The following is an 11,032-nucleotide window of genomic DNA, read 5'->3' as shown; positions in this document are numbered from 1 at the left end:
TACGATAAGAGACGACTTCGTTGCTATATACTCCTTTCTTGAGAAATGATCAAACCTGTGTGAGAAGGAAATACGCTGACGGCAGCACATATGAAGGAAACATTGAACGAAGAGCGATATGACATTGGTATGAGGAATTATTTTTCAAGCAAATGAGGTCTAACGACATCATAGAGCAGCGGTTCTCAACGAGATACGACAGTCCACTGAGTTCGGCCGCTTTTTTTCTTGTTCCGCGGAGCCCTTGGGGTGCCCCTCCAACGTGCTGTCCAGGAGCTCCGTGGCCACTCGAGGAAAATATGAAAAAACATCAAATTTTAAAAAAAGTAATTGTAAATATTTTTCTTTTCAAAATGAATCAGTAACTTTGACGAAGAGGATAACAAATAGGCTTATGAGGTTCGCCATAGAAATTTTTTACCAAAAAGGGCTCCGCGAGTCAGAAAAGGGTTGAGAACCGCTGTCATTGAGTATTGGATCCCAAAGTGTGTGTGCGCCACGGCTCCTTGGAGCGCTGTGTTGTGCTATATTCTTCTTATTAATGTGTATGCGCCTATTCAATACCATGAATACCGGTTCTTTGTTAGACTATCCTTGGGAGCCGCGAAAACATGTTCTCTTCGATAAGGGAGTCGCGGAAGACAAAAAAGTTTGAAAACCACATCATTGAGCATGTTTTGTTGGCAGAATCTGTTCTTAGGGTGTGAACATAGGGCATCCGTATTTCCGATTCTGGAAACCTGCGTCGACTCCGATTGGTTAAAATCCCGAATTTCTACTTCTTTTTTTTCTAGCTTGGAATTCGGGTTTTTAACCAATGGAAGTCGACGCGGGTTTCCAGAATCGGAAATACGGATGCACTATGTTCACACCCTTATGTCCTAAGTACACTATCTGATCATGAGTATGAGGACATCCCCCTGAAAATTTAATGACTCTGACCAAACGACTATGTGGCTTTTTTTTTTCTTGTTTTTCTGTGTATGAACTCGAGCCTGTGATTACCAGTGCATAACACTTAGTCACTGAGTCACAGTATGATATTATGTCGTAAAAATCTAGTTCCGAACCCCGTTGGCGACACGATACAGTGGTGGGCGACTGAAGTTGGATTTTTGCGGTTTTCAAACCTCGAGGCGCGAATGCTATCCGGTCAGGCCCTTCATGTCAATTTTTTCCAGTAAGGTGTGGGGGGGTGGGACACATATATATATATATATATTATTTTTCTATTTCACCTTATTTGTCTATTTATACTGTATTTTAACATTTTTGTAACAGCTGCCCCCCGATCCCTAAAATGGCGGGCCTGGAGCCGGTGTCCCATTTGGAAAAACTGTATAGGGGGATTTCGATTTCTGAATCAAATCTAAGGTTGCTCGGCTCCGCGGTACAAAATATTGCAGGGGCAATTCCCCTCCAGTTCCGAACGCATTTTTAGATCAGAATAGCTCGCCGTTCTTGCAGAAGGCAGCCCAAACCAGTGCTGGAAAAAAAATTGAGCTTCGAAAGTTTGATTTCACTTCCAACAGGACGACAGATAGCACCACTCCTCGGACACGAAACACGTGTAATTCCGACATTATAAATACGTTTCAGCTACAAACATATGCACAGCAAATAACCGATTTGTTAGAAATTCTCTAGAGGTGTGTTGAAGGATCCATGGGGGAAAGGGACAATTGCTAAAGTTAAGGAAGGCTACTACTGCTACTTTACCGTACATGCACCTCGCACACATTCCTCTACGAAATTTCTAACGAGTCGGTACATGTGCCGGGATGTGCGTGCACGTGTTGTGAACCTAACGAGGAGTTTGTTTCTGTGTAATGCTGAATTTTTCTAACTTTGAGTGAAGCGTAAAGATTGAATAATTGTACGTTGTAGGCCTGTTGCTCTCAGTTGTGAGACTTTTCAACGGGGAGATCGACGCAAATACGAGTCGATCTCCCCGTTAAAAAGGGGAGGCTGCTATGTCACTACTCTGTGCGCGTTATAAGAAAGAAAATTCCACGTCTACGTGGTATATTGATTAGTGTGCTTGTCCGGTTTACAAGTGGACCGGGGTTTGATTCCCGAGTAGTATTTAGTTGTAGTATTTATATAGGGGGGGGGGACAACTTGTAATCTAATCATCAAAACAAAACACAAAAAACATTTTCTTTAATTAGTTTTTACATCTGAAGTGAATTGGCTTCAGCTCCTTGATGTCCATTTTGCCTCCGTCTTGTGACCACATGTAGCAGGTTGCGTCGAACTGGTTTGGTAATCTTTTGTGCTCTATGATCCATCTCAGGTCGCAATCGCAAACCATCGGGTTATCTGTTGAGACAATGTATTAATAGCTGGTTGAAAGTCGTGAATTGGCGACACATCCGAGCACAATTTGCTGCAATAGTTACAGTTGGAAGATCTCATTGGATTGACGCCTAATCCGCGCTCGATTTGTATACGAACTACAGTAATTTCCCTGAGTTATATTGTTACGAAAATTATGTAAATTGTCCTTATTTATCATTTATTACGTCATTCTAATCTGTAAATGGTCATTATCTTATGTAAAATATGTATTACCTCTTATGTTGCATCATTAAGATGTAAATGAAAATTAGGCATCTCTGTAAATATCGCCAAGTTGGCAACAAATTACAGCTTCTATGATTTGGCGGTGTCATAGTACCAAAAGATGTATAAAGATATGGCGAGAATCGTGGAGATTATTCTGGAAGGTTTCTTATCTTATAAAGGGGCGCCACCAGAAGAGAACTAAGAGAAGTTTTGTTGAGTTTTCTCAAAGAGACGAGATCTCTTGTATGTGTGACAGAGACGTCGCTCTCTGTTTTGTCAAAATCTCTGCTTGTGAATACGTGTAAATAACCGTTCTGTGAAATAAATCTGCGTTGTCCTTCGCATTGCTTCGTGCTTTGCCATCTCGAGTGCTTGTGAGAAGCATTATCCAGAACAGTATATAAGGAATAAGTGGGACTGACACTAAGCGCGTAAGTCGGGGTGCAGTTTACTGTACAAATACATTAAACAGTGGTTAATTAGGAACAAATATTTCTGAAAAACACCAATCGTTTTGAAAAAAAAGTTGCGATAAGCATGCATGTTTTCTTACATTCAATCAAAAAATTCTCACTAGTGCTTTTGAGTTGATCCAAATATATGCAAATTAAAATGCAGTTGCAATATTTGGTAACACTTTGGTCCATCTAAAGAACTGAGCCTCTAGTGTTAAAGCAGGATAATTTTGTTATTGGTTCCTGTTTCTCTATATAAAGTTGAGAAAAATGTCGAAATTTACCCCTTTACGATCACGGGCGAAATATTTTGTTTGTGATTTCCCCCCCCCCCCAATTTACAATGCATCTTTCTACTATATACATGTAAGAGAGAGAAACAAAACACATAAGATGTGTGAGGGTGAAAAGAGAAATCTACACTGTATTATCTCTCTATTATCTACTAAACTGTTTTTCCCTCCTTGCTATTTTTTCTACCTTTTCTTATATTTTTTCCTTTCAATTTCTTCTTCCTTTTTCTAACGTGCAGTTAGGATACGGTTTCCAGATTTATCACCGATACGTAAAATATAGACCATCCGAATTTGTTGCGAAAAGCCTGCACGTGGAAGGGGTTGATTTTAGTGGCAGTTGAGCGACTGGATGATTGTGACATTGCCAATAAATTTTAAATAACATAATTTTGAACTCAACGTATTACATGGTACCCAAACAATTCTTCAAAAATATAAGGTATGTTTCCAAATGGTTCTCAAGTTCGAATTATTTTTCAGAAAATCTGTAGTAATCTTTGGCTGCTTTCTAGCTGCTTATTAACTGAAACAAATCTTATTAATCATTAAGAATGCATATTTTCTTATCTAATCTCTCAAAATTAATTCAGCAAATTGATGAATAAGCTAACAAACGAACCACAAGCAAGAAATATGAACATTAAAAATCTGAGTTTATGTAGCATGAAAGGCGGTTGAGCCTAAATTAACTTCACGGATCAATATTTTTCTTGTAGAGAGCTTTCATCCATGAGCCCTCCGTCCACTTTGAAGTAAATGCCTTGTAGTGACTCAGTATCACAATATGGTGCAGGTTTCGCGATTCGCTCTCGATGTGCAACCAAAGGGTCATTCAGCGTCCACTAAATGAAAAACATTCTATTGACAAGATTGTTTCTTGCCACCATTGTGTGATGGATGTATTTATTGCGTTGTGTTTCCGACTTGCATGATGTCGCTAAAAAACTTAAAGTTTCATTCTTTCACCGTTTTAATGAGTTTTGATAAAAAAAACTAGACTTTTCCAATTTTCGTATTAAAATTTCAAGTACAACGGTGTTGACGTTAGTACAACATCTGTTATCATTTTAAACGAGCAATCAGGGCATAGAATTCAAGGCTTTATACAAAAGCTAATTTCTCTGTTCTTATATCAAGGGAACTCTAGTGCCTCATTGTAATGCATTGCAAATACTTGATGCAATTATATCTAAGTTTGACTCCCTGTATTTTTCTACAATATTTTCCACGCACAAAATCTAGAAATAGAACAGCTAAATTGCTGCACTGAATCAAGGAATTAGGTTCAAGTCTATTATTGCTTCAGGCTGTCTCGTCAGACCACATTTCAATATCATGCATTTCATATTAGGATACTCTTTTACTTATGGTATGCATGTGGTCTTCTGACTGAATGGATAGTATATTTTTACTTGATTGTACCACATAAAAAAATATATATTGTTTCCATCTCGGCTGAAATCCCATAACGCTTACGAAATATACTGAATTCAAGAACGAGAGACATTTTTCACAGAAAATCGTTCAACATCCGAAATCACGTAAATCGGCTGCACTTACTTTCCATGTTGAGTTCTTCTAGATTCTTCCAGACTGGGCGGAAGGCGGCGTGGCTGATCGTCTTCAGCAAGTTCCGACCCAGCTTCACTTTCTTCAGAGCAGGCATATTTGTGAAGATGTCATCCGGTAGACTCGTCAGACTATTCCGGCTGTAATTAGGTTATTAAGACACAAAACCATACTTTATAAATGTTTATGATAAAGGTCTTACAAAGAAACAACATATTATCAGCATTGTTTCCCAAAGAGAGGTGGTATTGCCCCGTGGCTGGAGCGGACCATTGGATGGTAGAAGCTGAAGAATGCAAAAGTGTTCCCCCCCCCCCAAAAGTGCGGCGTCACCGATCTTTATTTCAGGGGATGTGTGACTTATTCAGTGCTTTAATGTAGTAGTTATTTTTCTAAACTAGTATTTATAGCAGCCGGAGGTAGACGATGACTGGAAGAGGGAGCTGCTGGTGGGAAAGTTCAAGGAGCACTGCAGTTTCCTATGGATTGTCTTAAGGGAAGTTGATATTAACACGGTGAAAAACTATGCTCTAATAGAAATATCATTCAAAATACTATTTAACCATTGATTGATTTATTTCAAATTTTTACACTTGTTCTTAATTGTATGTGCATCTTGGATACTTAATTTTTTTGTTAATTTAAAAAAAAAAATGCATTAAAAAGAGCTCGCGTCATTGATTGACATCAGTGCAATTGAGTAAAAATTGTTCAATTGAAATGAAGCAAAAAAAGTTGAGACTTCATTGACTCAATCTCTTTTATTTGAATTTAATTTATTCTTAATTTATTCTTTTTTTAATTTAATTTCAATGAAGTCTCAACCTCTTGCTTTATTTCATGAACTGATTAATTTTCTTTATTTTGAATCAATTTTCATTCATTTACATTGATCTCATGGTATTTTGTCATGTGCGCAAGCTGTTTTGAATGCTTTTTTTTTGTTGAAAATTTACAAAAAATTAAGTATCCAAGATATATAAAACCTTATATACTTGTATACCAGCATAGGATAGCTCATACAGTCAAGAACATGCATGAAATATTTGAAATAAATCAATGGTTAAATAGCATTTTTAATGACGTTTCTATTAGAGCATAGTTTTTCACCGCGTCAAACTTCCCTTAATATGGACATGGGGGAATCAACTTGACGAGTTGAAGGACCCTGGGCGCAAAATTTTTTTCGGACATACTTGAGAACCAAATAATTTATTTTGTCCGGGATCCAAGAAAGTATACATAATTATCGAAATATACAGAATCAATGAGAGTAATAGTTTCAAAATTCTTAAAAAATTTCTGAATTATTCAGAGGAGTAATTTCAGGAATAAAAGGAAAGTAATAATTCAAGAATTAAAATGAAAATTCTGAAATGATGAAAGAAATAGCTTCAGAATTGATGAAGGTCTTCAATAATTTGTAGGGCCCTGTTGGCCCACGCTTTAATACTACTAACCGGACATGCACCTCGTACACATTCTCTACAGAATTTCTAACGAGTCGGTACATGCTGGAACGTGTCGTGTGAGCGTATGTAGGCCTATATGCGTGGTCCTAACGTATTCACGTAGTCAACGTTGTGCTTATTTTGAGTTCTTGCTAGTGACGCCATCTGTGTTCCATATCTTGAAGTAAAGATGCAAATGCTTGAATTTTCATGTTATTTAAGTATCATGTTAAAGGCCTGCCTGCTTGCTCCCTTTGAAAGTGAAAAGTAGCAAACACTTTTCACTTCCAGAAAACCGCAGAAAAAACCAATTGCAGCCGACCACTAATGTGCCGCCAACAGGTTTCGAACTTGGATCCTCACGATAAGATTCCAGCACCAAACCTGCACGACCGCACAGCGGCTTTAATACAACACTGGTTACACACTTAAAAAAAATTAACAACAGCTGTAACGATAGTCCAGCTGCATGGTCCATATCCGACCATTTAATTAATATGTAATTCAAATGTTTACTAATTATGGAGTGAAATGCAGTTGAACCTCGGTATAAAGGTTATTGTTTTAAGGTCACCCTGGTTATAACGTCAGTTATTGAAGTTTCTTTTGCCAGCATAAAAGTTATCAAATTAGGCTTACTCGTTAATACGTCTTTTGAATTTTCATTCGGTTCCCAGGGCTGACGGCTTTAACGTCGGAGCCAGGGGTTACAGTAGGCGTTCGAGCATCCGTAATATTTTGTTGCACCGGCCTATGAGCACCCCCAGATAATCAAAATCTCCTATATAAAGATCAAGTCGAGCACCCAAGGGTCTAAAACACTTTCAACGCCACTGGCTAACATTATACCGAGATGTGAGCCTGTGATTTGCCCAAGATACAATTAATACTACGCCTCACTTGCACCTCGTAAATAATCATCTATGGAATTTTATGTGCTTGAATGTGTTGTGAAGCAAGCGGGAAGTTTGTTTCTGTATGGTGTTTGTTCTAGTGCTGCTGACATCTATTTTTCGAACTATGAGTGACGTGTAATGATTGAATATATGCACGAGATACTAGTTATATTTTTAAGAGTGCTGTGGATGCGCCAATCGTACCTCAGATCCAAATGGATTAATTTGTCGGCGTTCGGCGGGAACATGCCCCGCTCGATCCTCGCGATCTCGTTGGCGTTCAACAGAACGGTCCTGAGGTTCGTGAGGTCGGCGAAGGCGTCGCTGTCCAGCCCGGTGATCTCGTTCTTGTACAGCTTCAGCACCGTCAACTGGTTCGGGAAGCTTCGGAAGTCGTTAACGTAGACGAGGTCGGAGCGAGTCATCTCGATTTCGGTCAAGTGGCGCAAGTGCGACAGGTGGTTCCAGTCCCAGTGGCTGACGAAGTCGCACTTCTCGACGACCAGCTCGATCAGAGTCTTCTCGAGGCCTTCGAAAGCTCTCTTGGTGTTCGTCAGCGACAACAGCGTGGTGTTGCGGATGAGGAACCTCTGAAACAAGATTGAGAACACCGGTTATTTTCTCATAATTATTGCCATGGTTTGATTTCGTATATATACAGCCAGAGGCGTCGACACGCCGGAGGGTGAGGGATGCGTTTCATTGCATATCCTTTGATTATTTGTGGGGGGGGGGGGCTCAAATATCCTCATCCCCCAGGTTCCAGCACCTATGTACACAGCCATATAACTTCAGTGACTACAATGCAAAATATACGATCACAAAAAATATGGGACCCTCCCCGCCCCTGCCGCCACCTATAAAATGAAAACAAATCTATCTGTTATAATTTCATAACTGGAATAATTTATTGGTCTCTAATCGGTATGAAAAACTAATGACGTATTTACTTATTTATAGGGGTGGGGGACCAAGCAGGTTATAGTACAGAAAGGCGAATTCGAGGAATAAAGGTCAAGAAAATCAGACTGTAATAGGATAAGCGGCAAAATTCGTGCAGCCCACAGGCAGTATAACCATACATCCGCTTCTGGGCAGGCGCTGATCCAGTGTGGGGGTGATCTACTCCCCCCCCCCTCCGCAAGAGCCAGATAATAAGAGAAAAATGAAGTCGCCCCCCTCCCGACATAACGCTATGGATCCGCGCCTGGTGGATCCAACGTTGTTCTAACCTAACCGCACTTAGGAAATAGAAAAAGAAGGGGAAAGCAAGATCCTCGCCTGCGCGAGAATGGAGGCTGAATATTAATGCTTTGCGCGAGTTAACACAATCCCATCTGTATAGATATTCATAGGGGTAAATTCTCTCACCCCCTAGGAGGCGTAATTATACATGGGAGGTTTGAGAAAATTCAAAGGGAGATCAAACGTACTACTACTCAATCATACATGAACCTAGTACATATTCCTCTTCGACGGAATTTCCAACGAATAGGCACACGTTGGAACGTTCGTGTACGTGTTGCGTGGACCTAACGTGAAACTTGTTTCTATGTAATGCTTGTAATAGTATTGCCATCTGCCATCCATTTTTGGAACTATGAGTGAAGTGTAAAGATTGAATATTTGAATCGTTGTAATCTTTTTTACTCTCTCTCTGGAGAGACTTTGTAACAGGGAGCGTAGCTCGCATTCGTGTCTCGAAGGTAGGAACCACTGAAAACCAATTTCAGTCTACCCCCCCCCCACCCCCTTTGTCATCAAAAGTCAGCAAATCCGAAACCCCCCCCCCCCCGATGCTGACGTAATACTTGAATGATCCCTTTGTCGACAGAATTTTATTATCTCTATTTGACGAATCGGTGAACGCAATTCGAACCCCCACCGTTGTTACAGTGGTGGTTGGCCGAAGTTGGTTTTTTTTTTTTGTCGTTCCCGACTTCGAGGCGCGAATGCGAGACGATCTCCCCGTTGAAAAGTCTCGCCACAGAGAGCAACAGGCCTGCAACGATACAATCACTCAATCATTCCACTTCACTCATAGTTAGAAAAATTGACGGTAGGTGGTGGCATTACACATAACAAGCGTTACACAGAAACACACTTCACGTTAGGTTCACAACACATGCATGCACAGCCTCTTCTTCGACCACCAGCTAAAATCTCTTCAGTGAGACAGAGCGGCGAGCTATGATTTCGTTTGAAGGAGGAGGTAACCTTGTTCTAACCTAACCGCACTTTAGAAAATGGAAGAAGAAGGAGAAAATAGATAGAAGAAAGAGTATACAATATATATATAGATTACTCTTTTCACCCTGCGCATTTTCTTTCGCTCTTCAGCAGGGGCTTCAACCTTTTCCCAGTGGCGAGCACCCTTACGATAAGTTTAACATACGAAAGCATGAAATCAGGATGATTTCGATCTTCGAATGCAATTTTTACAAGGTGTTTTAATTGGAACGTTGATCGAGTACTCGTGAGTACGAAATCGAATACGAGCATCGAGCGCTCTGGGTACTTCAGGGGAGCACCGTGGTGCTCGCGAACAACGGTTGAAGATGCCTGCTCTACAGTAAAAAGATGCATTATATGTGGGGGGGAAGTTACTGACAATCAAGATCAAGGGATCACTAACAGGAGTATAGAAAAAACGGAGAGGGAAAAAAAAAACAACTTTGGTTCACAGGATTGCAATAAAGCTACGCGATGGTGAGGAGAGGGGAAAGGAAACGGCACGGAGAATCGGATTGAATTTATTCCACTGGCGCCTGGACGTGATCGTAGAGGGGGTTAAGCGTGTGACCACAACAACGGTAAAAAGTAACTCACCAGGAACGTCTGCGATTTGAAAGTGTCGTGAGTGATGAACCTGAGCTCGGAATCCTCGAGGACGAATTCCTCAGGGTGGAATTCCTTGGTGTTCTGCTGAACGGCATTTTCCAGCTCGAGCTCCGAGGTGATGTCTCTGCAGACGAGGCTCTGTCCGTAGCGTCCTTCTGCGCAGGAACACGGCGCCTTGACCCCGGGGCAGTCCCCTCTCGCTCCGGATAGGAATTGGATCGCTGCGATCAGCAGGAAAGCCGCCTTGCCTCGTGCCATTGCTGTTGTTAATGGCGTAGATCTCGGGCCGAACATTCGGTTTTAATAGGAATAAAGATTAGAAAAGTGAGCACTCGATTGCAGATAACGGGTGTTGTTGTTGTTGTTGTTTTTTATCTCTGGGGTTTCCTAGTTAGAGCCAGAGCAATAATCTGCTGTACATTATATAGTTTCACCTGCAGCTTTTTCTGTGCTCAGGTAACAGAACTTAGGTGACGCGGAGACATGGGCGGAGATGCGGGGGGGGGGCCAGTGTCAAAGGTGAAGTTGACTGATCTAATGTATATATGCATATATGAATTGACATCATCATCATCGTGCCCCCCAAAAAATAATGACCGTGCCCCCCCCCCCCAGACTTCCAAGTCTATCTCCACCTATGCGCGGGGAGGGGGGGGGGTCATGGTCGATTTGTTGTTGGTGCTCAGGTATGTATACAGCAGCGAACACCGTTCATGAAGACCATATCTGAAGAATAGACACCCATATGGCGACTCTGATATAAGCTTTAATCAAGACCGGCCGAAATGCGAATTATTCGATGCAATTTGAATGGGGAGGCGATTGGGGGTTATGGTGTATGTGTGAATTGCTATTATGGGGGGGGGAGGGGCAAGGGATCCGTGGGTGATTGAGGAGTATGGAGTATGCACACTGGCCTTTGTGTGTGTAACGTGGACATTGATGTTCCCAGATTT

General features: G+C 41.1%; 1 protein-coding gene across 1 annotated transcript; it reads right to left on the bottom strand.

Annotated features, from left to right (window-relative positions):
• Nucleotides 1-2,143: 2,143 nt before the first annotated feature.
• On the bottom strand, nt 2,144-10,366 carry LOC149068816 (oplophorus-luciferin 2-monooxygenase non-catalytic subunit-like). Its single transcript, XM_089250810.1, has 4 exons — nt 10,065-10,366; nt 7,440-7,825; nt 4,880-5,028; nt 2,144-2,322 (listed from the first exon to the last, which is right to left on the bottom strand). The coding sequence occupies exons 1-4, from the start codon at nt 10,332-10,334 to the stop codon at nt 2,168-2,170; spliced, it is 960 nt and encodes a 319-aa protein (XP_089106936.1). The 5' UTR covers nt 10,335-10,366; the 3' UTR covers nt 2,144-2,167.
• Between the last annotated feature and the right edge of the window lie 666 nt (nt 10,367-11,032).

Source organism: Pholcus phalangioides, unplaced genomic scaffold (assembly GCF_987345545.1).
Source record: "Pholcus phalangioides strain wild (caught in Gottingen) unplaced genomic scaffold, Ppha-v1.0 ptg000024l_1, whole genome shotgun sequence".
In the NCBI taxonomy this organism is placed as follows: domain Eukaryota; kingdom Metazoa; phylum Arthropoda; class Arachnida; order Araneae; family Pholcidae; genus Pholcus; species Pholcus phalangioides.
The sequence above is the reverse complement of the archived record's forward strand: the minus strand, read 5'-3'. Positions and strand labels throughout refer to the sequence as shown.